The following is a 25374-nucleotide window of genomic DNA, read 5'->3' on the forward strand; positions in this document are numbered from 1 at the left end:
TCGTGTCCTCGGGAGGACGGTGATCTGGTGCCAGCCAGTGGCGCTCAGCCCCTGGTGTAAGTCTCTGGTACCCGTGGCCCCCACGCCGGCACCGTTCCGTTTGAATCCTTCACACGGGAATGTGGATGGCAACAGCTTGAATATTCCGGGGCCCTCAGCGTCAGCCCAGGAATGCCCAGAGAGACTGGGCACGGGGTTGACCAGCACAGCACGGGGAAGAGTCAGGGATGTTGTGATAACGTGGGGGGAGCACTGGGTAACGTACAGGACCGGCGAGTCACCGTGTTGGGCACCCAAACTAATAGAAAGTTGTACGTCACCCATCCTCGAATTTAAAAAAACAACAACCGGGCGAGACAGTTCACAAAAAGAGGTAACGGCGACGGTCACCATCGTTAGTCGTCAGGGAAACGCGAAGTGCAATAAACAAGAGACCGCTACCCATTCGGCAGAGTGGCTGAGACGAGAAACTGGCAGTGTTACGTGCTCGCGGGTTCGCCCACGCTGGTGAGGACGGGAGAGCCGTCTGGCCGCGTTTGGTAAACGGTCACTTCCTCTGGGATCCGGCGAGCCTGCTCCTAGATTTTCACCGAGACGTGAAAACACGGGCCCACGCGGAGGTGCGTGCAAGCATGTTGACGGCAGCTTTGTTGATAACGGCTCGGAACTGTCAACGACCCAGATGGCCATCGCCAGGGAAGTGGGTAGCCAGCACCGGTGTTCTCACAAAGAGCCCACGCGCAGCAGGAGGAAGGAGGGCGCCACGGACACGGCACGCGAGGAGGGTGGCGGTGGGGTAGAGTGGGTCACGGGTGACGGCTTCGGGTTCTGAGGGCAACGGTGTCGTGTATTTAGCGGGGTCCCGTGTGCGAGCAGGGGACTCGCAGCGGGGGTCCTGGCACCCAGGCCGTCCCTACCTGTAGTGCTTTCTTTGCGAGCCCCCATTTGCTCTGGGGGCGGTGCAGGAGAGCTCTGGGGCGGGTGGGGCGTCCCGCCGCGCCCCACCCGCTACCGACGAACCACGACGAGTGGCCGTTTCTCTCCCCCCACAGGCACGGTCGGAGTGCAGCTTCCAGGCCTCCAGGAGTATGGAGCCGTGGGCGGCTCCACGCACGCTGCCACGGCCGCCATGTGGGCCTGTCAGCACTGCACCTTCATGAACCAGCCGGGCACCGGCCACTGCGAGATGTGTAGCCTCCCTAGGACCTAGGGCCCCCGGCCCCTGCTGGCAGGACTCGGCCCACCGCAGCCTCTCTCTGCAGCCGGGATCATTGCAACCGTCGCCCCGCGGTGGGCAGCCCTGAAGGGCGGGGCAGGGGGGCTGCCCTGGGGTCTCCGACCCACGAAGCTTCTCAGCACCAGGCTTCCGTGGAGGGAGAGCCAGCCTGGCGCTCTGCGGGCTGGCAGCAGCCTCCTAGCGGAGCGGCACGGTGGTCTCCCCCCCCCCACCCCCACCCCCACCCCAGACGCCCCACGCCGGCGTCCGAGGTGATGGAAGGCCCCTGGCGCCTCAGAATCATCACCTGGGGTTGGGAGGGACGCCGAGGCCTTACTGCCACCATCCAGCTTTCTCTTCCCTTCCCTTTGGATGCTTTTTGTTCTTGCCCCTCCCGTGGTTCCGGTTGGGGGTTTTTGGTGGCCACCGTACCTGTCGCTCTGGGCACACCCTGCCCGTGAGGCCTCTTCCTCCCCTGCCAGCAGCCGCCGTCTGGCGGAACGTGAGCAGGACCGGGCTCGCCGACCCACCGTTTGCTTGATCTGCGGCTTAGTTTGCTGCCCACCCTTCTCGCTCTCACCAGACATCCAGGTGGGGCTTTTTAAAGTCTGCGTTGGTTGTAATAACAGTTATCAGTTAATTTCTGCCCGGAAGACTTTTATTTATTTCTTTTTAAGGTAAAAACAACATAAAAGGGGAGTGAGAGAGACTAGTTTCCACTTCCTGCCCTCCCATACCGAGTCCCTGGGAGCGGGCACAGGGTGGGCACAGGGTGGGCGAGGGTGGACGGGAACCCACAGTCAGTTCTTGGAAGTAAACCTCAGTGCCTGAGACTCTTCTGCCAAGCCACACAGCCGCCACAGCTGCGGACTCGGTGGACCAGCAGGAGGGCGGCAGTGGCTCCGCAGAGGATCGCCTCCCCCCACCCCACCCCGAGGCCTCGGACCAGGCCTGCGTGGGGCGAGCTGGGTTGTCCAGGACCCGCTTTGCCCTGTACACCGTTTCCTCCCACTGCCCTGCCGGCCCCCAGCCGCCTGCGTCACGTGTGGCCGTTGCGGCAGGCCTGCGTGAGAGAGCAGGGGCCGGCCTGTAGGGAGGGCCGCTGCCAGGGGTCGAGGTCAGACCTTGCACGTGTGCTCTGGGGTCCCCGGGGACTTGTGGGCGGCACCCTGATGCCTCTTTGCCTTAATGCCGGCCACGTCTCTTCGCTGCACGATGCCCACGAGAGGCCGGCCCGGACGAAGACCGTGCTGAGGACTTCATGTCTCTGCCCCGGGGGTGGGAGGCGGGCCTGTGTGACCCTCCCTTACCCGTGACACTGTGGACAGAGAGCCCCGTTCTCTGCGTGTTGGCTGCTTTTGTGGCAAGGGCTGTGCCCGGAACCTCCGAGTCCGCCGGGCGTGGGGCACACGAGACTTGTCTGCTCTCCAGGCCAGGGGCCAATTGGGGTGGGTCTGGCCTCAGAGCCATCGGTTGGGGGTGGGGGTGGCGGGAGAGGTGCGGAGCGGCCGGCCTGAACCACAGAGTCCCCGCCAGCATGGCCCCGTGTCGTCTGGCCGCTGTGATCCGACGCGAGGCTGCGGGGGACCCCGTGCTCAGCCTGTGTGTCTCCCGGGCCCGCCCCCGCCGGTTCTCCTGGTGTCGCCTTCACCCACCTGCTGCTTTCCGTCTCTCTTCAGCCAACAGTCTCCTCACTCTGAAGTTCTGGCAGATGCAGAACTCATTTCCTTCTGTCTCTGAGCCGAAGGAAAAGTGTTGTGACTTCCCTGCTTCTGGTTTCAAGTCACTCTTTGTTCAGTAACGCACTTTACTTCATCGTCCAAATAGATGGACTCAGCTCAGCATGCGGGTGGGGGGGGCGCCCTGCCAGAGGCCTTGGCCGTGGGCAGTGCAGCCACCTCCTCTTGCCCAGGGGAGGGTCCCCCAGCCCCGCCTGCATCCTCCTTGCCCTTGTGCGCGCACACCCTCTCTCGTCACCAGGCGAGGGGCGACCGCGTGCTCCCCCGCCCAGGTGCACACAGCTGGCCGCCCCGGCCTCCTCTGACTGGTCCGCTCCTGGTGCTCACGCTCCAGCTCCGCTTGGGGCTTACAGGTGGGCGTCAGTTGGGTTTGCGTTAGCGTTACCTGGACTCCGGCCCTGCCGGGAAACTAATAAAACGCCTGAAGCGACTCGTGGGCTCCCCGTTTGTCATCCCGGGCCCCGAGGCCTCTCCCTGCGCGTCGAGCTTCTGTCTGCAGGTTGTGTCGGAGTCTGCTTCCTGTTGTGTGACTTCACTTTTCTCTGCTCGTCACTGTCCTCGTACGGAGCCCTCTCCCCTGCCCGGGCTCCCCGGCCCTGACTTGTGATGGGTGATCCGGTGGAAGAGGAGAGCGTGGCCTCCCTCGGGCGCTTCCCTGCCTGTCAGCCACGTGGCTGCTCCCAGGTCTCCCTGTCTGGGGACAGCTGCTGGTGTCAGGCAGCAGGTGAAGGACGCGGTCTGGAAGCCCCTCCACTGCACAGGTGTAGAGGTGTCAAGCCGGGAGGTGACAGGCTGCCTGTCCTGAATTGTCGCATGACGGCGGCCAGGAGGCACTCCCTCTTGGGGTTCAGGTGCCCGCCTTCACACACACACACCTTTCTGCACCACCCAGTCCTTGGGCCACGTGACTCATTGCTCCCTGGACAAGTATATAGAAAACGGCACCTGCTGACGTCGGGGGGCCCCAGGTGCCTCTGGGCCTGGCTGCTCCAAGCAGCGTGCGGTTCACACTACCAACCACGGCCTCCGAGTTGGGGTCACTGCCATACCCGGCCCTTGGTGCGCCTCAGAATGCTGGACTTGCTGGATCTGAGGGGAGCCACCCCCACCTCAGGAAACCAAGCAGAGGGGACGTGCTGCCTGTGAGGGGGCCCAACAGGGCCTGCTGCTGCCCTGCACACACCAGGGATTCGCCCCCCAGGCTGGCAGTGTCATTTGACCTTAGGAAGATTGAACTGTCCCCAGATTTGGCATAGAGAGCACTGGCGGGAGCGTGCACCTTGCACACCCACGAGAGGCTGCTGGCCTTCAGCCCTATGCTCGTGTCTGTAAACTCCAGGGGTCAGCACCCAGGGCCCCCCTCTGTTTATATAGGGCATTGCTCATAAATCCTCACATCACAGTGTGGGCTTCCCCCGCTTGGGGCCAGGATCCTGCTGGGCCTCCTGAGCAGAGGGAGAGGGACAGAGGAGTGACCTGGCCCAACAGCGCCTGCAGGGTCGTCCTGGCCAGCCAAGGGTTTGGCCGTCCAGGCCAGACCTGGGGGGGTGGGGGGTGTGGGGAGTCCTGCCCAGCTCAACCCACCTCCTAGAGCCACCTCCCCATGTGCTCATTTTCTCTAGGACAGCTCCTTGGTGTTGGGGAACAGCCTGGGAGGACTGGGATGGGAGCTAATATGAGCGGGTAGTTCAAGAGGGATAGTGGTCAGACTGGCAGACAGGCCTTGGGCCCTGGGCACAGGAAAGGAGCCTGCCCCCACTTCCCAATTATGAAGGCTTATGGGGCACCTGGGTGGCTCAGTCCAACTTCAGCTCAGGCCGTGATCTCTTTCCAGCCCAGACTTCACCTGGGATCAAAAATGGTGAACGACAGACTGCGAGGGTCACGTTCACGTTGTGTTCAACCCAGCACCCGGAAACCGTGGAGCGGTGGCTGTCCACTGCCCTGGGGCGCGGGGGGGGGGGGGGGGGTGGTGCCCGCCTCAGCAAGGCCAATTAGAACTGCCACCGGCTGTGCATGTTGGCAGACACGGCAGCCTCGGTGAGGTCAGTTTAACTTCCACGCCCGGGGAACAGTTGGCCGCTGGCCCCTTCAACGTACTGTGCTAGGCTGCACCCCGCAGGTGCCTTGCTCACTCCTGGGTCTCTGACTTTGGAGATTTTCCCGTTGGCAAGGAGTGGCATGTATTTGACCTTCCCGTCTGCAGGCACCTTTCAGGGACTCTCTGGGCCTCCTGACTCATCCAGAGGAGAGCTCTTGGCTCTTCTCTGGTGAGCACTTCCAAAGCCCCAGGGAATGTGGAGAGAGAGGGGCAGCCAGGGTGGTGGGGACGAGAGGTGTCTCGCCCTGGCTTCACCTCACCCCCAAACCGATTTCTGGTTAGCCATACCGTCCTCTTCATGATCCTTTGCCCCCATTGTCCAGCCAAACTAATACACACCCTGAACGACTCATGGCCAGGATCGGAGGGAGGAGCAACTCTGTCCATGTTTAGCTCAAACCCTGGGGTTGGGGTGGGCTCAGAGGGAGGTGACCCGTCCTCGGGCCTGGAACGCCCGGGCTGCGGGAGCCCTGGACTCCTCCAAGAAGTCCAACCGCTCCCCGGAACCCCACAAAATCGCTTTAGGAGCGGACCGTCTGCCCAGAGGAGGCGGTACGCTGGCCCCGGCCCCCCACCCCCACCCCCTCCCCGGGGTTCAGGCCCCTGCCTGGCTCTACGGCGTACGGGGGAGGCGCGACGCGACTTCGGTCCCGGCCGACCAGCCCCGAGGCACCGCACCGGCGTGGGAGGTGGCGCGGCGTTCCCCGCTTCGAGGGCGCCTGGGGCCGCGCGGCGCACGGGCGGGATTCCCTGGGGTTCCCCGCGTTTGGCTTTACACACGCGGGCCCTTTGCCAAACCGCTGTGCCCACTAGTTTCCTCGCAGGGGCGGGGCCTCCGCCTGCCACCCAAACTGGGACCCGGCCCCCGGCGCGGATCCGCCCCCGCGCCCCGCCCCCGTCCGGACCGCTTTACGGCGGAGGTCGCGCCGCCACGTGGGCGGCCGTAAAGCGCCCCGCCCCCCCCCCCCCCCCCCCCCCCGAGCCTCCGCCGGCACCATGGCCGGCTTCGCGCCGCGGGTCCAGTACTTGGCGGGCTTCCGCTGCCCGCTCGGGGGCCTGGCGGCGGGCAAGCCCCGCGTGCTGTGCCGCGGCGCCGAGATCTTCGTGTCCACCGGGAGCGAGCTCGTCTACGTCTACGACCAGGAGGGGAATCTGCTGACCGTGAGCGCCGGGCGGGGGCCTCAGGCCCGGGAGGGGCGGGGAGTGGTGGTGGGCTCTCGGGCGGAGGGGTTGGCGGGGGTCCCGGACGGGGAATGCGGGGAGGAATCGGGTGTCTGGAGCCTGGGGTCGGGGGAGGACATGGGGGACAGGCCACCCGGGGCGCGGGGGCGGGGCGAGGGGACAGGGTTCCGAGGGTGAGGAGACTTGGACGTGGGGGGTCCTGGTTCTTTGGGAGGGGCCGGCGCTTTTGAGGAGCTTGTGTAAGGACTGGGTGCCGCTCTCCGCCTCCCCTCGGTCCTTCTCGCGGCCGGCCTGACGCCTCTTTCCCTCCGATGTCCAGGCCGTCTTCAGGTTTCCTGGTCGGGTGTGGCACCTGGAGCTCTCGGCCCTCCGCGGGGTGCTCTACGTGTTGTGCGCCCAGAAAGGCATCTACTGCGTGTCGTTGGACCAGGCGAGCAGGTGAAGAGGGGTCACTGGGCAGCCCTCATGGCGGAGGCTGACATGGTCTCAGGTGGACTGTGGTCGTCTGGGACCGTGGCCTCCCTACTCTGTCTTCTCAAACACGCCTCTGTGCCTGCTGCGACCTGTACCTTCTGCTTGCCCCCTGGATTAGGTTCAGAGTGAGCACCCACCAGCCCTGTAGGGCTGCTGGGCCCCGGGGCCGGCTCTGAAGTCTTGGGTGCCCCCAGCCCCCAGCGTCTACATTCTCTAGCAGGCTCCTGCTGGAGGAGAACCCTTACTAAATGAGGTCTAGGCTGTAGAGTGTGCAGCCTGAGGTAGGACCCTGTCCCCTCTGCTGTGACACACCTTTTAGGTGGGCCCCTGTGGTTAGCAGTCACAGCCAAGGCACCCTGAACCCTGAGTCAGTTGGGGGGGGGACCGATGTTGAGGAGTTAGGCCTCACCCAGGTACCAGTACAGAGGCTGGACACAGGCAGCTCGTTGCTGGTTTAGGACTTAAAAAGGTAGGGGCCGCGATTCAGAGCCTAGGCCCCGGGGGCTCTCACAGTTCTGCACTGATGAGAATTTTCTTTTGGCATCCCGTTTCTGGAAGCCTGGATACATCCCGTCGCGTGTGTCCCTGGGTGACTGGTCAGAACAGTCCGCGAGCAGGTGGGAGGTAGTGAGGCAGACCAGCTGCTCCCTGGGGGGCCTTCTGCCCACTGCTGAGGGGCTGTAACCCCCTCACCAAGGTCACTCCCCGTGGAGACTCCGTGCCCCGTGTGCTCACTGGCGGTTTGTTGGGAAGAGAGCTTATGAACATTCTGACCAACAGTCCCCTGGTTGTTGAAGGTCTGTGAGCCAAGATGACGGGGATGACAGCGACAAGAATGATGAGGACAGTGAGGACGGTGAGCCCCCTTGCCCCGTGATCCCCGTGGACCCAGATGCCTGTGCATCCTCCCTGACGCCACACTGTGTGCTTTCGTTGTGCTCGATGACGTACTGGTCACCCTGGCACAGGGCCCTGCCCAGTGGAAGGTACAGCTGTTCCGGTGTCACCGTCCAGGGGAGGACGCCAGGCCCCCAGGCCAGATCGGCGAAGTGGAGTTGTCCACTTCCAGCCCTCTGGCTGGGAGCCTTGGGGAGCCCACAGCCCCCCACTTCCTCCCAGTGCTGTGCTGTGTGTCACCACCGGGCTGCAGCGGGCTGTGTGGCTGTATGCCGGGCTCTGGGGGCTTCACGCTGGAACGGGCCCTCTTTGGGCTGCTCTTTGGAGTTGACGCCTCCCTCTTGGAATCACCTGTGATCCTCTGTGGTCTCCCTGATGGCCAGCTCTGCTGTGTGGTCTTGAAGACTCTGGTCACCTCCAGGTTGGCCCCTGGTGACCCAAAGGCCCTTGTCAAGATTCTCCATCACCTGGAGGAACCCGTTGTTTCCATCGGAGCTTTGAGGACAGAGTCCTCGGGCGAGAACGTGGAGGACACACACCCAGACTGCCTAGTGGCGCTGGGTCGCCACGGCCGGGTGCTGGCCGTCAAGGCCAGCTGGGATGAGGCGGGGGGATCCGGTGCCGGAGCTGCAGGAGTACCGGCTCCCAGGGCCTGTGCTGTGTGCAGCCTGTGGCGGAGGCAGCCGTGTGTACCACAGCACCCCCTCGGACCTGTGTGTCGTGGACCTGGCTCGGGGAGGTGCCCCCCAGGACCCCGTGCAGCCTGACAGGGGCCCGGGAAGCCTGCCCTCTCTGCTGTGTCCAGCCAGCGTCAGCGTGTGCAGCATCGTCACGCTCTCCGTGTTGTCCGAGGTGCCTGAAGGTACGAGCAGCTGCTTAAACCTGGAAAACCAGAGCCTGTCGTGGCGGGGGGTGGAATTTTCCGCGTGGCTGTCTTCTCTCCTGCGACCTGGCCCGTCCTCCCCTCTCCGTCTCCTTCACGCCTTTCGTAAACCTGACAGGCAGGTGTTTCCTTGCCTGGAGTAGCCTGGGGGTCGGTACTTGTTTTCCTTTGGGTCACGGGGTGTCTGGTCGCGTGTGGCCCGTGGGGGCCGCGGCGGCAGCCGGCCACTCGCCCCGGGTGGGATCTGCACCTGGGTGACCTACGGGTCTCCTGCGGTGGGTGGTCCAAGGAGGGGCAGGTGGTGTTTTTGGAAGGTGGGAGGCGCCTGCCCTGCTTCCCGTGTGGCCTGCTGGCCAGCCTCCTGTGCCCCGGTGCGGGCGGCGTCCCAGAACTCTGCCCCTGTGTTTTCCCCAGATAGAGCCGCAGAGGGTTTTTGCCGTGTCGGCCCGGCGCCGCGGTTAGCGAAGTGCGCACTCTCGTTAACGTGGTGCACGAGGCCCGTGACGCCAGTGTGGACGGTTCTCACCAGTGTCCCTACCGCAGGGAGAGGGTCGTGTGGATGGCTGCGCCCAGCAGCGGCTCGGCCTGGGCGTGCTCTATGCCTCACCCTTCTGGCTGCTGCAGCTTGGGCCGGGGCTCGGGGCCTCCGCGGCATTGGGCTTGGGGGACCAGCGGCCAAGTCGCAGGAGGTGGAGCCTGTCTCCTGGAGGCTCCCCAGGAGCCCGGGGGTGGGGGAGGGGATGGAACGAGTGCTAGAGAGAGCCGGCTTCTGGGGAGGCCCCGGCGAGTGCAGAGTGAGGACGAGGGGCGTGTGCGGCACCCTTCGGTCTGGAGGCAGCTCTGTCGTGTGTGGCCCGTCGAAGGTAGGGCCGCACCGGGCTGACTCAGTGGCCCGCACACCGCGTGCGTGAGGTGGATGTGGGCAGTGGCTCTGCCCCCCGGCCCACGTCCAGGGCCCTTTGGTCATCCGGCGTCTCTTCAGGGCCGTCGCCAGGACCCCCTCTCTCGCCTGGGTCCTGGCTTCTGGCCCCGTTTGTCCCGTGCCTCCAGCCATTTGCCCCTTCTTGCCTGTTGACCAGGCCCCGTGGGTGCCCATCCTCAGGTGGCACCAGGCTCCTGGCCCTGTCTGCCAGGGGCCGCCTGATTATCTGTAGCCTGGACCTGAGCTCCGAGGTGCCCTGCCCCGCCAGAGCGACAGTGGTGAACACTGGCCGGAAAATTAAGGAGCTGCTGTCCGGAATCGGCACCGTCTCTGAGAGGTGAGCGGCTGGGCTGTTGCCCGGGTGGAGGCCAGTGCCGTGTCCTTGAGGGTTGGTATCCTTCGGGGGGGACGACATCCTGGGTGGCGGTGGCGGTTCGGGCCAGGCCTGTCGCTCTGCCCCTGACCCCAATGAGAGCCCCAGGTGCCGCGTCGTGTCCCATCCCGGAGGTCGGGAGGGACGTCCGCCGCGTCCTGGGCCCTGCTCGTGCGTCTTCCCTGCCATCGGGGAGACTCTCTGTGCCGACGCCTCAGCTCTCCCCCAGGGGTCCCCTCTCCTCGGAGGTCTCAGCCCCCCCCGTCTCAGCAAAGGCCCCAGTGGCTTCGTCCTCTGACCCGCCTTTCTGTGTGGCCCGGGGTGACGGTCTGTAGGCTCCGGGCCCCCGTCGCTTAAGGCCGTTCCGTCGTGCCTGCCGTCTCCTGGGCTGTCACAGCACTGCTGCGGAGGAGCAGAGGGGCCAGCTCAGGACATGGCCGGGAACGCAGTGGAGAGGCCAGCCCTGCTGTGGCACCACCTGGCCCATGTGGCCCCGACGAGGTTGGCCGTGGCCATGAGCCTAGTGGACTAGGCCAGGCCCGCCGAGTGGGGTTCCGTCAGCTCCAGCCTCTGTCCCCTGTGGTCCTGCTGCCTCAGAGCCGGGCTTCAGTTAGACAGCTGGGGGCACCTTTGAAAGGGCTCCGGTAGGGGTGGGGCCGGCGAGCCGCCCCGAGGCAGGCCCCCGCTCCTCTCTGGACGCACGTCACGGGGCCGGGTCCTGGTGTCTTCCAGGCCTGGGAGGAGGGGACGCGGCACCCACCCCCGTGCTTCCTCGCCCGTGCCCGAGGTGCTGTGTTCGTTCTTTCCAGGGTGTCTTCTCTGAAGAAGGCAGTTGAGCAGCGCAACCGGGCCCTCGTGTGCCTCAACGAAGCCATGAACGTGAGCTGCGTCCTGCTGGCGAGCCGCGAGGGCCCCAGGCCCATCTCGTGTACCACTGCCACCGCCTGGAGCCGCGCGCAGCTGCAGGACGTGCTGACGGCCACCTGCCGGCTGCAGAACGGCAGCGGCTTCAGTCTGGACCGGGGCTGGACTTGGTGTGTGCAGGTGTGTACCCGCTCCCGCGCCTCAGACCCAGACTCGGCCGGCTCGGCCGCCACCTACACCATCCCCGTGGACCGGCTGGGCCCCGGCGACCGGCGGGAGGTGACGCTGCCCCTGGGTCCCGGTGAGGACGGCACGCTGGACCTGCCTGTGACGGTGTCCTGTGCGCTCCACTACAGCCTCAGGGAGGTTGTGGGCGGGGCCCTCGCCCCCCCAGACTCTTCCGAGGACCCCTCCTTGCAAGGGTGCCCCCCCGACATGTTGCCTGAGCAAGACGGCGTCTGCCTGCCCCTGAGCGAGCACACCGTGGACGTGCTCCAGTGCCTGCGCTTTCCTGGCCTGGCCGCGCCCCCCACGCAGGCCCCCAGCCCGTGCAGCCCCGCTGGCGACCCTGTGGACACCTTCTTGGGAGCGCGCCTCGGGCCGGGCGGCGAGCCGGCCGGACCCGCTTCCCTGCGGGCCAAGTTCCCGCCCCCGTCGGTGGCCACCATCAAGGTGTCAGCAGGGCTTCTGAGGGCCGCCCTGGGGGACGGTCAGCCAGGTTGGTGTCGCTGACGGCCTGGCTCCTGCCTGTGGACGCGGGGCTCCCTCCTCTTCCAGGACCTGTGCGAGCTCCCTGCGGTGCCTCTCTCCACTAGGCGTGTCCCTGGGCTGTGCCACCCTGCAGTGGCTGCTTGCCGAGAACAGCGCCCTGGACGTCGTGAGGGCCCGACTGCTGTCCTCCGTCCGGGGACTGGCCCCCGACGGCACTGACCTCCACCTTGTCGTCCGAGAGGCAAGCCAGGGGTCAGCTCTCTGGGGAAGTCGTGTCGGTAGTGGTGGTTTTCAGAGCGGCGTCTGAGAGCCCCCAGCATCTCTGGGCTGCTTGAGAGGAATCAGGGTATTGGGGCCAACCCTCCGGAGGTTTCTGACGTGCACCTCCCGACGCACGCTTGTGCCGGAACAGCCTTCGCGGGGCCAGTGGCAGCGTGGACCTCGCGTTTCAGGCCCCTGTGGGGACGGGCCCACGCACTGCTGGAATTCGTGGCCAGGTGCCCCAGCATTGCTTGGCGACAGCGTGTACTCCGGGACCCCACTGAGCCCAGGCCCTGAACCACCAAACCCCTGCCCTACAGGGGCGCTGAGACCCCGGAACTAACTGCCAGCACGCTTCTCGCACACACCTTCCCTCCCAAGATGCTCCCGGTGGCAGGCCTGGGGTCGCGTCCAGCAGACTCTCACAATCCAGCGTTGGAGGCTCACAGAGTGGCCCAGGCTGCCAAGACACCTGTCCCTGAGGTGGCGGGCCGCCCACTGCACAGCCTTTCAGGCCAGATCAGCGTGCCTGGGTCGACATATCCCTGGGCCGATTCTGGGCCCTGACGGTGGCTCCCCAGGTGGTGGGAAGGGCCGGATAGTCGGCCTGGTGAGCACTCACAACCCCAGCACATCCCAGGCTGCCGAAGGAAGAACTTGCAGGACAGTGGCTCCGCCCCTGGGCCGTTGGGTCCTGCGTGGGGAGCGAGGCAGCACGTCCTGGCCTCCGGCCTGCCCGCGCTGTGCCAGGGCTTCACCCTGAGCTCGGTGCGCCCAGAACTTCCTGGGGGCACTTGGCTGACTTTGGGCACCCAATCCCCTCCCGGTTTCACTTCTGAAACCCTGACCTTGCTGCCGGGTGACCCGGGATGCCCGGTGTGGGCTGTCCACGGTGGAGCGGGCACAGAGTCACTGCATTGTAGAGTGAGTGCCGTGGCTGTAGTCCGTCCCACGGGAGCCGTGAGTGTCCGTCCCACGGGAGCGGGACGCCTTCTGGACGGCAGTTCCCAACGGGATGCTGCTGGTCGGGTGCAGGTGGCGGGCTCTCAGGTACAAGTTAGCAGGTGGGGAGGCCCAGGCCCGGGAGCCCTCCTGCACCTCTCCGCTTCCAGGCTGCAGAGGAGCGGCCCAGACTGGGGAGTTGGGGCCCTCTGAGAGTTGCCCTCGGGGTGGGGCAGGGCGGTGCGTGGACAGCGAGGCTCCTCGTGCTTTGCAGGTGACGGTGACCCACCTGTGCGCGGCAGGGCCCATGCAGGCCGTGGAGATCCAAGTGGAGAGCTCCTCTCTGGCCAATCTGTGCCAGGCACACCATGCTGTCATTGGGCGTCTGCAGGTACACGGGCCTGCTCAGGAGGTCAGAGTGCGGTGGTGGGAACATGGGACTGTGGCGGACCGTGGCTGCCTGCGTGGGTGTTGCAGGACGATCCTCCCTCCTCTTTGCTTGTGCGTGTTCGTGTCGTGCACGTGAGCTGTGGGCAGCTGAGGGGTGAGTAGGGCAGCTTTGCTGATGACGCTTCAGTAACGCACCGCCATCTGGTGTGCCAGCGGCCCCCCAGCGCGTCCGCGAACCCGCGTGGGCACTGCGTCAAAAGAGGACGGTCCGTGTGCTACCTGTCACGCTCACGTGCAGGCCTCCCAACTTGCCTGGCTGTGCCGAGAGGCCGTGCCCTGGCGAGATGCCCTGAACGTGGGTCCTGGGACAAGGTGCCTACACTCTGAGCCTCCACGTCTCTGCCAAGAAAGCAGGAGTGACGGCCAACCTCTCACACGCCTTTGGGGCCCGTTTTGCCACCTGGCATGGGATGAGCTGTCACATTGCTGTCCTCGGGTTCCAAACGAAACCTCCCACCTGGTGCCCTTGGCGGGACAGAGCTCTGGCTCCGAGGTTGGCCGGCCTATCTCCCACTTGTTCTGAACGAGGCCCTGACGGTCATAGAGGGGTCTGCGGTGATGGTGACAGCTCTGCGGTATGGCTCTGGAACCAGCCTCCCCCTGGAACTTACCAGAGCACATTCCCAGGCCCCATCCCAGACCTGGGAATCGGAGAACCCGCGGGCTTGGTGTTTAGGCTTTGACGAGGACCTGAGTGGTGGTGGTCTAGACTCTCCAGTGCACCCTGGGGAGCCAGGAGCCCTCACCAGCCCAGGCAGGTGGGCGCTACTCAGGAGCCTGTGACCCCAGCGGTCCCCCCACGCAACACTGATGGCACATGTGCCCACCGTGGCACATGTGGCTCAGGGATCTAGTCCCGAGTGTGTCGAGCTGTCAGAGGGGTGTGGGCCTGGTGGGGACACCAGCCCCCGGATTGGTTCTTGTTCCCTGTGCCTAGAGAGGGGCCCCTTCGACCGTCCTTTCGCTCCTGCCAGGCCGTCTCCAGACATGCCAAGCACGGCAGCCAGGAGGTTGACGCTTAACGTGGCACTCGGGAAGGAGCGTGCTGACCCGACCACCGGCAGGGAGGGGAAGTTCGTGTCCAGGTGCCACGACAACCACAGCCTGGGCACGAACGGCAGGAATTGCGTGCTGGAGGCTGAGGCCTCCGTGGTGCACAGACAGCCGTGTTCTCCTGTGTCTTTCCGCGGCTGTCCTCTGTGCACGTCTGCACGCTTCTTACGAGGACACCGCTCACGTCGGTTTAGGGCCCACCCACGTGGCCTCCTCTTCCCTTGTTCGTTGGCAAAGACCACAGCTCAGAGGACAGTCATGTGCTGAGCTGCTGGGGGCAGCTTCCACGTATGGATCTGGGGGCAGGTTTGGCTCCTAACAGGTTGCTGCAGACGCTCCCTTGACAGGAACATTCAGGCGGACTGCAGGCCATGGTCTGTCCTGTCGGCTAACACCGTGGTCCACGTAACGGTCGCCGCCACCCCCCCCCCCCCCCCCACATGGTCTTCCTGCTGCGGCTGCCACAGGCCGGCATCTCCTGCCGGATGTCAGTGCTTTGCTGCAGAGGCTGGTGGGGCCTCGCTGCCCGAGCCTGTCTGGGGGCTTGGATCTGAGCTCCCAGGAGCTGCCTGGGTTTCCCCAGAAAGCAAATGGGGCAGGTTGGGTGACCCCTGCGAGGGCAGCGGGCGCCAGTCCTGATGCCGCCGAGGAGGAGAGAAGGGCTCTGTGAGGACGAGGGAGGGAGTGGGCAGCAGAGGAACGGGGAGCGAGAAGGACGTTCCTTCCAAGTAACCTGCTGGGGCTGCAGCAGACAACGCAGAGGGGCCCTCGGAGGTGATGGGGCCCCAGGCACCCCCTCCAGATGGGAGGTGGGAAGTGTCCTCCAACCACCTGCCCCTTGTCCCCCCACCAGAGGATGGTTGTGGAACAGGCTGCCCAGAGCTCCGGCCCACCCGACCTCCGTGCTCAGTATCTCCACCAGATCCAGGTCAACCACGAGGTGAGGTCCCTCATCTGGGCCTCCCCCCAGCCTGGCCAGCAAGCGCGGGACCTGGCTGGGCTCCTCTGGGGACATGCACAGGCCTCAGGTGTCCCCGGCACAGTGGAGCCTGCCAGGACTCACGGCCCGCCACCTGGGGAGTGGGGACTGTCCTCCCAAGTAGGATGGGCCTCCCCCAGAGGGGCCGGGGCCGTGCCCAGCAGGGAGGTGGGGAGTCTGAGTGCTGCCCGTTGCCCCCTCCCCACCCCGCAGACGCTGCTGCGGGAGGTGCAGACCCTGCGGGACCGGCTGAGCACGGACGACGAGGCCAGCTCACGGACCACGGCGGAGCGACTCCTGCAGGTGTACCAGCAGCTGCGCAGCCCCAGCCTCCTCCTGGTGTGATGTCCCTCCAGGTGAGCCTCCAGGCTCCTTCTGGGCCTTCCTCGGACCTCCCACGACTCGGGGGCCTTGGGTCTTCAATGGAGAAAGGACGGCTTCCAGCCCCCGACCCTTTCTCTAGATGTGGGGGAGGGGTGCATACGGGACGCAGGGCTCCTGGCTGCTCTGGGGGGGGGGGGGGGGGGGCGGTGCTCGGAGGAGGTGGGGTGTGAAGTGCCAGGTCTCTGGGGTCTGCCCTGCCGGGCACCGGGCCCTGTTCCTGTTCCCCGCCTGCCTGGCCCCAGACGGCCCGAGACGCCCCAGGTCCCACCTTTCCCTTCGACAGCTTCCTTTCGCCCCCGCTGCACCTGGTCCTGCTGGGCGGTCTCTGCCCTGGAGCACTGGAAGCTGGATCAGCGAAGTCCCCTCCGCCCGGAAACGGGGTCTGGCCTGGCCCCCAGAACGGTGGCATTGCCACGTGGCCTGCCCAGGCCCCGGAGAAAGTTTCTGGGTGTGACGTAGGGTGGGCTGCCCACTCACCCACCCACAGACCCTTTCGTCCACCTGTGGGCCCGTCAGCCCTGCTTCTCTGCAGCCGCTGAGCTCACCGGCTGGGAGGACGCTCCCAGGGGCTGGAGCACTCCCCCGGGAGATTCTCCCATCCGAGGCCGCACTCAGCACCGGGCACTATGCATTGTTTGCAGGGTCCCTCGGGGTGGGCTGCAGCCCCCCAGCTGCCTCCCTCAGCCTGGGCAATGGCCCAGCTTGATTCCCATTCTGGTGCTGGCACATTTAGCATTTGGGGAGGGTGACCCTCCTTTGGACTGTGACGTGGTGCTCTTCTGTGCGCATGGGGTCTTTGAGGCACCCCCTGCTGCAAGACACGTCCGCTGTTTGTCGAGCTGCCTTGGCTTCAGCTGTGTTTTATTTCTGCTTGCCCTCTTCCTCAGTTGGGTGGCAGCTTTGACCGGGATTTCTGGGCCTCCCCCAGGTATGCTTGGGTGAACCCCGCATTGGCCTCTCCGTGGTCCTGGAGGCCAGTAGGGAGTCCCCAGCACTGGGGTGAAGTGGCCACCCGGCCTTCAGGGCACGCGAGTCCCTCCCAGGGAGAACCGAGGACATCTCTGGGGAGGGAGAGGGGCCAGTGGGGTGCTCCAGTCAGAGCCCGGGAGAGTGGGTGGTCGCCCCACGGACCCCACACTGGAGGCTGCTCCAGGGCAGGAGGGAGGAGTGACGGAGGCGGTGGGCACGCAAGTGTGTGGAAAGAGCAGTGCCGGGACCGCCACCCCAGCACCTGGCATTTGCTTGGCTGTCCCTGGTCCCCAGCGTACAGCTCCCCACCCCCACTCCGTCCCGCTGGGCCCTTCACAAGGGTCGCCCTTGGGAGGCCTGAGCACTGGGCCTTCCAGGCAGGGATGGAGAAGCAGCAGTGGCGGGAAAGCGCTTCTGCTGGCTGGATGCCCCTGGTGGGGTGGGGTGGGGGCGGGGGCGGGCAGACCACGCAGTCTCCGGAAAAGGAGAATACACGTCGTGGAGAGAAGGGGACTGTGTAGAACCTTCGTGGATTGGCGGAGATCTGCAGGGGGCTGATGGCAAATGGGACACAGGCCAGGGGACCGACCTCAGCCCAGCCGGGTGCTTGGGGAGTCTCGTGTTCCCGGGTGCCCTGTCCGGGATGGAACGCCCGGGATGAGCACCAGGTGTCCCTCAGCCGTCCGTCTCTGTTGCCTGTGGTTCTCCGTCCCCCGCACACGGCTCCGAGCCACCCGAGACCGTCCTCCACCTGCTCCAGTCTGTTTCTCGGACTGGGGGTGCCGAGACACCCTTATTGCCACCCCAGCTGGCCCCTCCCGGTGACCCAGGCACCTTCCCTGCCTGCCCCCTGCAGCCGCTGTGTGGGCTCCATTCAGCAGGTGCCTGGGGCCAAGTGTACTCTCTGGCGGAGGTCAATAAACGGGAGCTGGAGGACCCCCGAGGGTATCTTTTCCTGCAAACGCAGGCCTGTTGCCTTCTTGCACGGGGTGAGCCCCCCAATTCTCCTGCCCTGGATGCCACCAGGGGGCAGCGCAGGCCGTGGCTTCTTGCCTCTGCCTCCCCTAGGCTCTGGTGTGTGGTCTTAAAAGGGTTAACTCAGCCACCTTGGACGAAAGGACCCACTCGGGTCCCGCCCTTCCTTGTACTCAAGGCAGGGGGAGGGCGGTGAGGCCAAGAGCAGGCCAGGCCCAGGAGGGGCCTGGGAGGGGAGGGAAAGGGGTTCCCTTCCTCCCCTCTCTGGTCCGGCACATCCACTCTGCACCCCCTGCCCTGAACCCCCTCCCCAAAGTGCCCCAGTCCCAACTGGCCCACACTGGCTGGACTCACTGGGGGAGAGGGTGGGGCTTTGGGCCCCCAGGCAGGGGCAGGGGCCGGGGCTGCCCAGGGCCTGGAGAGGGATGTAGGCCTCGTGGCAGGGCGGCTGCTGTCTCCCCTCCCTTCAGGCTCTAGGCCACCTGGCCGCATACTACCCCTTCCCCCAGCCCCCGGGTTCTACTTCTCCTAGGCTCTCACCTCATGGCCTAGGTCACCCGGCCCATCCAAGGGGAATCGGCCTGGGTGGGGGTCCTGGAGGGCTGGGGGTTCTGGGTGCTGGCTGGTGAACCACAGACTTTGTCCTGGTATCCGGCCTGGCCACAGGGAGCCCAGCCTGCAGGTGCCCAGGCTCAGGGTCTGGGGTGGGGGGGGGGGGCGCCCTGGGAATAGGAGGCCTGGAGCCCCCTTCCTGGCCTGGTAGCAACCAAGTGGGTGCAGGGGCTGAGAGGGGCTCTCTCCCCAGGGTTAGCCAGACACAGCCCTGCTTGGGATGGGTGGGGTAGCTTTTGCTTCCAGGGCTTTCTAAAACCCTGCCCCTGGGGAGAACAGTGTGAGCGGACACCTCACCCCGAAGCCCCTGCAAGCTGCAACACGCGGGGTCTCGGACCAGGCAGCCCCACCCCCACCCCGACCCGCCGGGTGGAAGGGGGGGCTCTTCTCCCTGGGTGTTGGGGAGCAGCTGTGTGGCCAACACGTGACAGCAGCTGGTGGGGGTTGGGGGGAAACCAAGGTGGAGCCAGAGAAGGTCCGGGCTGTCTGCCCTGGACGGGAGGGGTGGTGTGCCGTCGGCTGGACCCTCCTCCCGGCCCAGCTCCCCAACCCTGGGTCTCCGGCGCGGAGGCATGGGGAGGCCCAACGACCCCCCGGGGCCGAGGCGCAGACCCTCCGCGTGCACCCCTCCCCGCCCGGTGGCGCCACGGAGCCCGCCGGCCGCTGCGACACAGACACGGTTTAATGGGGGACGGGCCGGCCGCCCGCTCAGTACTCCCAGAGCGCGACCCCGGCGGGAGCGTCCGCGTCCGCGCGCAGCAGCCCCGAGGCGCCGCCGCGCAGGTACTTGCCGCTCCGGGTGCGGATGGCCAGGCGGCCGCGCTCGCGGAACTCGAAGAGGAAGTCCTCGGCGCGCTCGCCGTCGCTGCACACGCTGCCGTGGCTGCCGGTGTACCAGAAGCCGCCGCCACGGCCTGGGGGCGGGGGACGCGGTCGGCGGGGGTCCTGTCGGGCCCTTCCGATCGCCGCGTCCCCGGCCCGCGCCCCCCCCCCCCCCGCCCCCGACTCCCGTCCGGATCGGCACCTCGGATGTGGTAGGCGCCGTCGCTGAAGCTCAGGCGGAAGACGTCGTAGACCGAGCGGTTGGTGTCCAGCTGGTTGGAGCCACGACGGTGGCAGACGAAGCCGTCCAGGCCCCGCAGCACGAGGATGGGGCGGTTGATGAGCTTGAGAATGAACTCCTCGTCCTCACCTGGTGGGCGGAGTGGGGGGCTGAGGGGTGGCGCCGCGCCCGCCGCCTTCCCGGGTTGGGTGAGGTGGGCGGGGCACGTAAAGGGCCCCGGACTCTCGGCGCCTCCTGTGGGCCCCGTGGGCCACGGCCACTGGTGACCTTGGCAAGGGGCCCGCGGCCACTGAGCCCCAGGTCCCCCCAAATGTACGGTGGAGATGAGGGCGCTCTGGGCTCCGACTGCTCCCTGGTGTCCCGAGCGCTTTTCTGGACCAGCAAGGATGACTGCTGCTTACCAAGCACTGTGGCAGCAGTGATGCGGGGGGCAGGAACGGGTTCTCAGCAGGGACCGGGGTCTCTGCGCAGAGAGCCCAGCCCTCTTTCCCCAGGACGGGTGAGGAGTGCTCACCCACAAAATCGCTGGTGGCCGCCAGCTGCCCATTCTTCTTCATGCACACGTAGCGCCCATTGCTAGCCTTGAGTGCCACCCGCCGGCCGCGCCACTCCACCTCAAACATGGTGCTGGCCGAGCTGGAAAAGGCAGGGCATGGTCCCCTCGGAGCAGCAAGACATTGGGAGCTCAGGGTCAGGCTTCCCCGTCCCCCTCAGGTCCAGGACCAACCCCCCCAGGGGGAGACACTGGCCTTCTTCTGGCACACCCACCACCACTAGGAGCTGCCCCTCACCCCAGTGGGCATTCGTTCCAGTGGTCCTCCTGGTGCAGATGAGGTGACAGCGGTGGTGATGGATCTGGAGATGGGGGTGATGTAATGGTGCTGGTGATGGTGGTGACGGAGGTGGAGGTGATGGTGGTGATGGTGACAGTTGTGACAGAGGTGCAGGTGATGGTGGTGATGGTGACAGTTGTGATGGTGACGGAGGTGGTGGAGGTGATGGTGGTGACAGTGGTGGTGGTGGTGACAATAGTGGTGGTGATGGAGGTGACGGTGGAGGTGATGGTGATGGTGACAGTTGTGACGGAGTGACGGTGGTGACGGAGGTGGTGGTGGAGGTGGTGATGGTGGCAGATGTGGAAGTGAAGGTGCTGCGGAGATGGGGACACACTCACACTTGTGTGGCCGTGGCCTGGATGCCCCCATGGGTGACCAGGGTCCAGTAGCCCCCCGTGCTGGAATAGAAGGTACACTTCTTTGTCTCCTGGTCAATTTGCATCAGGAAGGTCTCATGATGCAGTTCCTCGTCTTGGTTGGCTGAGACGTTGACCCCTGGAGGGAGGATATGGGAAGCCCCTCACGCCTCTCCCTGGGTCGGGGGGGGTGGGAGCAGAAAGGTGGGGAAAAGCATGCTTGGGGGCAACGCTGGAGACAGAGGGGCTCCCATCCAGAACCCTTTGGAATTAAGACTTGGAAGGCACTTCTCGGAGGGCGGGGGCCCCCATGGCCATGTGGGCTCACTGCAGATCTCCACGTCTGGTTCCCTGAAGGTCCTTGGCCCAGCTCCCGCCACAGCCCCGGGAGCCGGGCCCTTCCGTGCCGGCAAATCCCCTGCCTCTGCTAATCGTCAGGTAATCAGCTTGCCTCTGCCCTCTCGACCCAAGCCTTACACCAGCCTCTATTTATAACTCACTCTAAGCCACTGGGTGGGCACAGTGGGGTCCCTTTCTTCCTCAAGCCATCGCCCAGGACACACAGCTGGGGCCTGGGGTCCACCGAGCAGAGGCTGGCCCCCCGTCACCTCCCCAGCCCCCCTCTCGCATGTGTGGTCTCCCAGGAGCCTTGAGGGAGGGCAAGACTATCTGAGGCTCTGCCTGGGGTTCCTGGAAGGGGGACACAGGGGACATTCATGCCGGGGTGGGGTGGGGGGAGAGGGCAGGCACCGGAGCCTCCCTGGTATGTTCCCATGAACCACGCCCCTGTTTCCAGTGATGTGACACATCATAGAGCTCCGGACGAGGCTGGCCTCCAGCGTGTCCGGCTGGTGGGGCCGGAGGGAATGGGGGCCTGAGGGTCAGGGCCAGATCCTGTCCAAGCCTGTCCCCAGGAAGGTGGGGCGGGCGCCAGGCAGGGCCTGTGCTAGAGAGGGTGAGACCTGGGGTCCTTGCCCGGCTCCCAAGGCCGTCCCTCCAAAGCGGGGTCTGTCTCCACCGCCACCGTCCCATCAGCAGTGCTGACAGTGTCCAGTGCCCGTGGGCGCTGTGGGCTTTGGCCGGGGCCGCACGCCACTGCCACCTCTGAGGCCAGCGTCCTGGGCATCTCCGGTCACACACCCCTCCAGACAGACCGCGGCTGAGGGGCTCCAGCTCACACGGCTGTTGTCAGCAGCCGTCTTGTGACCACGAGGGCACCGGCCCGATGTCGGAGCTGTTCCAGGAGAGCGGCCCCATGAGAAGCGAGCAAAGGGCTTTGATGACGCCACTGGACTGGCAGTGGTGTCCTGCCTGCGACCCCACGACCCCGGGGCCTCCAGACTTGCACTCATATGAGATACTTCGTGTCCTTGAGCCATTCGGGACCATATTTCTGTTAGCCACACTGCGTCACTGAAGGCCAGCGGTGGAAGCAGCAGAAACAAGCAGGCTCTGGTTGACGGAGGTAAAAGAATATCGTGCAGGCCAGTGGGGTGCTCCCAGACACCCCATGGGGAGGAAGACGGGTTTGGGGCTGCCCGGCCGGCAACAGCATTGGGATGAAGCCACCAGCACTCGGCAGAACCTGCAGCTCCGGCTGCCTCGGCAGCCCCCGTGTCCCCCCACAGGCCGCTGGCTGCCAGGTCAGCATCTGAACATGGGGGGTGGGGGGCAGGTCATATGCCCTCAGGCTTATTGCAAAGGACCGAGCAGGCGAACGTGGGGCGTGTCCGGCTTCTACCCTGGAAGGCAGAGCTTGCCCTTAGTAGGGGATTCCCCCGGGAAAGGGACAGGCAGGTGCACGGTGGTCCCGAGACGGGAGAACCGTCCAGACGGCACCACCGCCACCAGCACTGTCCCTGTCACCACCTCCAGTGCCACCGCGGCCCTGCTCGCCAGCTGAACACGCACAGCCGCCTTTGTGTCCAACACCTCCTCTGACCCTCGCAGAGGAAGCCCTTCACACCGCTGGCTGCGTTTTGCTGACGAACCAACCACAGGGGCCTTCCCGCAGGCCAGAGAGCCGTGCGGCTGGACTGTAGGGCCTGTGCTGGGAAGGACAAGGGCTGACTGTCCTCCGTTGTGCCCCGCGACCTGGCCACGGTCCAGACAGGCCTGCGGGAGGGGTTTGCCGGATGGCCGTCCCCACACAGGACTGGTCTTGGGAACCCTGACTCCAGGCAGGGCCCCCACAGCCACAGCAAGGCTGTTCCCCCCCGCTCCACCACCACCACCACCAGGGGGCTAGTGGCTGGGCCTCTGCCAGCGGGACCAGGGGCCAGGTCAGGGTGCACACACCCAGGAGCCCAAGTAGGGCCAGCCGTGACTGCCGGCCTGGGCCCAGCCACTCCGGAACCTCAGCTTCTTCTCAATGAAGCAGCAGTTGCCCGTGTTCACCCCGTAGGTGTGTGATCACACGTGGAAAGGCCCCTTGGGCACACGAGGCAGGTGACCGATGATCCAGGATGCAGAGAACCAGGCTGCACCCACCGGGCAGACACCGTGCCTTCCACCAAGAAGCCCAGGCCCCGGCGGTGGGGGGTGGGGGGGGGAGGCGGGCACCAGCCTGGAGGGACCCCCAAGGTCCCTCCTCATTCCACCCCTGGGTTGGTGGAGGATCCCCACTGGTCAGGCACGGGTGGTGTGGGCACCGGAGCCCTGCCCACTGCACTCCTGCTGGCTCCTGGCCCTTTCCTCAGCCCCCTCCCCAATTTCCTGTAAAGTTCAGAAAATGGACCGGTGGAAGAGAAGGGGTGGGTGGGGACAGCGGGGGCAGCCCCCTGCCCCTCGCAGCAGCCGGCCTGGGCCTTGCCCGCCTCCTGCTGGGCAGTGCCCGTCCCCCACTCGAGCCGCTGCCCAGCACGCCCAGGGCTCAGTGGTCCCGAGAGGGACCCCCGCCTTCTGGCTCTGCAGCCAGCGGCCCTCCGCCCACACGCGGCCCAAGGTGCGCCCCTGCCCCGTGCACTGCCACCGTTCGTCGCCACCCGCGCGGACACGATGCCACTGCCCCAAGCGAGCCCCCACACTGAGGTCAGAGTGGCCGGCCCGGTCGCACCCACGTTACCTTGCCGCACGGACACGTAGCGGTGGTTGGCGGCCACCAGCACCACCTGCGGGTGACTCTCCTCCAGGTCGAAGAGCTCGTCCTTGCCGGGCCTCGAGTTGCGACCCGCCCTAAGCGTGGCAGTGGGGCCCACGGGCGCCAGGTAGCGGCCATCACAGTCCTTGAAGGCCAGCTTGCCCGCCTTGAACTCCAGCGTGTAGCGGGCTCGGGGCTCGGGCTCCCCCACGAGGCGGCCGTCGCTGCGCAGGTAGCGGCTGTCACAGGACCTGAGGCAGTACTGCCGGTTCTGGAAGATGAGGGTGATGAGCGCGCCCACGCCCCACGGCGTGTCGCTGTCCGCCACCATCTCGTCCTCCTGCGGGCACAGGTGCACGTAGCGCCTCCGGCTGACGCTCAGCAGGTGAGCCTGCGGGTGGATGGCCAGGTGTACGGTCCACAGCTCGGCCGGGGAGATGGCCGTGGCGAAGCAGGACAGCCGGTCCTCGGTGCCACCGAAGAAGCGGCCGTGGGGCTCCGACCGCAGCACCCAGCGCCCGTCGGGCTGCGGCAGGACCAGGAAGCGGCAGTCGCGACCCGGCCGCTCCGCCTCGCAGGCCACGCGCCCGTCCTCCTCGGCTGACAGGTAGCGGCCCAGGTGGCTGCTGCGGAGCAGCACGGCCGGGCCCTGCCCCGGGTCAGGCTCCAGCACCCACATCTGCTTCCGCTTGAGGCTGGGTGCCGAGGCGTTGACCTTGAAGCCGAAGCTCTCGGCTGTCAGGTAGCGGTCGGTGTCGTTGACCAGGCCGAACTGGATCTTCAGCACCTGGTGCAGGCCGTTGGTGGGCATCTTCGGGGCTGGCCCTCGGCGCCCCCCGCCCCCGAGGGGCCCGGGAAGCTCTCTCTGCGTGCTCACGGCCCCCGAGTTCCCCCGGAGGCCTGGCCGGCGTCATGGACCCGCTGCCCTCTGACCAGCGGCTGCGGGGCCCCCGGGGCCGTTCTCACATGGCCCGTGGGCAGCGGAGGGCGGGTGGGAGGGCGGATCAGAGCTGTGCCGGCTTAGGGACAGCGGCTGCCTTTCGTTACCCCAGCTTGGATTTCAGCCACTCCTGGGCTTCACGAGTGAGAGTGAGCGGCCGGAGCCCCAGGGCCTGCACGGCTGGAGAGCTCCGCCCGCCCAGGGCCGCCCACCTCCCTGTTGTCTTCCGGCGGCCGCCCAGGCCCACTCCTCGGGCCCTGTGCTCCGTGCCCCGCCTCCCGGCCCCCCCCCACCCCCCCGCCCCGTGCCTCTTGGCCTCTCTCCCACGTGTCTCCCACCTCAGGGCCCCCAGACCCACTGCACAGACTCTCCAGCCCAGCCTGGCTCCTTCCCGATGCAGAGAAAGCCGCCTGATGGAAAGTCGCAGCGGGGCCGCAACCCGATCGCAGCCCTCCGCCCGCAGCCGCCGCCAGATCCTCGGCGGGATCCAGTTACCCTTCTCTGATTCCTGGTGCCAGGAGCCCAGCACGGCCCCCCGACTCAGGCAGCCTGCAGCCCCGCGCCCGGTACCTCTCCCAGGGTGGCCCAGGCTGGGCGAGTGGCAGGCGGGGGCGTCAGTGCCATTGAGTGGCCAGGTGCGCCCAGGCACCCCCATCCCGGCCCTTGCGGCATCCAGGCCCAAGCCAGGGTGCAGGCAGTGTGGAGAGGCCGGCCGGGCGGCCTGGTGGTGCGGGGCCCAGGAGAGGCCCCCAGTTTGCCAAGATGGCAGTAGTGTGATGGAGAGAGCGATGCCCGCCTCAAGGACCACACAGAGGGAAGGTGACATGGGACCGTGAGCGTGGAGCAGACGGTGTCCCAAAGGCCGTGTGGACCCAGGGCCGGAGGACCAGGCCTGGAGCCCACCCCCGTGCTGTAGGCACCACAAGGAGCCCACTCTCCCCCTTCCCCCGGTGAGCGGAGCCGAAGCCAGCCTTGCTGCGTGGCCCTGGGGGCTCCTAAACTGTCGTTTGTGTTGCTGGGGCGACTGGTCTGTGAGGTCTTTACAGGGTCTGGTCTAGGGGGTTGTGGGGCCCGAAGCCCTCTCAGCAGTCAGATGTGAAGAGCGGGCTGGGG

The 25374-nt window shown here is 66.4% G+C and overlaps 3 protein-coding genes across 5 annotated transcripts in view; 2 read left to right on the top strand and 1 right to left on the bottom strand.

Moving 5' to 3' along the window:
- The window catches only part of NPLOC4 (NPL4 homolog, ubiquitin recognition factor), a 61574-nt gene extending 58188 nt beyond the window's left edge, over positions 1-3386 (top strand). The window contains exon 17 of the mRNA XM_058704947.1: positions 1053-3386. Within this exon, the coding sequence (XP_058560930.1) occupies positions 1053-1210 (158 nt within the window). The 3' untranslated portion in view covers positions 1211-3386. The remainder of the gene's footprint in view (positions 1-1052) is intronic.
- A 2644-nt stretch (positions 3387-6030) lies between these two features.
- Positions 6031-16273, top strand: FAAP100 (FA core complex associated protein 100). Its single transcript, XM_058704945.1, is given in 12 exon segments — positions 6031-6217; positions 6558-6676; positions 7510-7609; positions 7612-8217; positions 8219-8471; positions 9595-9751; positions 10597-11369; positions 11467-11603; positions 12840-12956; positions 14922-15008; positions 15261-15403; positions 15715-16273. Coding segments are annotated over 11 exon segments (2646 nt in total). The 5' UTR covers positions 6031-6052; the 3' UTR covers positions 15393-15403; positions 15715-16273.
- Positions 16274-18651: 2378 nt separating this feature from the next.
- Positions 18652-24522, bottom strand: FSCN2 (fascin actin-bundling protein 2, retinal). 3 transcript variants are annotated; one of them, XM_058704950.1, is made up of 6 exons: positions 23307-24521; positions 20225-20284; positions 19842-19905; positions 19565-19686; positions 19012-19179; positions 18652-18901 (listed from the first exon to the last, which is right to left on the bottom strand). In XM_058704950.1, the coding sequence occupies exons 1-6, from the start codon at positions 24130-24132 to the stop codon at positions 18696-18698; spliced, it is 1446 nt and encodes a 481-aa protein (XP_058560933.1). In that variant the 5' UTR covers positions 24133-24521; the 3' UTR covers positions 18652-18695. The 3 variants fall into 3 exon arrangements, with proteins under 3 accessions (XP_058560933.1, XP_058560932.1, XP_058560934.1); XM_058704949.1 differs by lacking the exon at positions 19842-19905 and having other exon boundaries at positions 20225-20381; positions 23307-24513; XM_058704951.1 differs by lacking the exon at positions 18652-18901 and having other exon boundaries at positions 19043-19179; positions 19842-20045; positions 20168-20284; positions 23307-24522.
- Between the last annotated feature and the right edge of the window lie 852 nt (positions 24523-25374).

The sequence above is a fragment of the Neofelis nebulosa genome, chromosome 16, assembly GCF_028018385.1.
Source record: "Neofelis nebulosa isolate mNeoNeb1 chromosome 16, mNeoNeb1.pri, whole genome shotgun sequence".
Classification (NCBI taxonomy): Eukaryota; Metazoa; Chordata; class Mammalia; order Carnivora; family Felidae; genus Neofelis; species Neofelis nebulosa.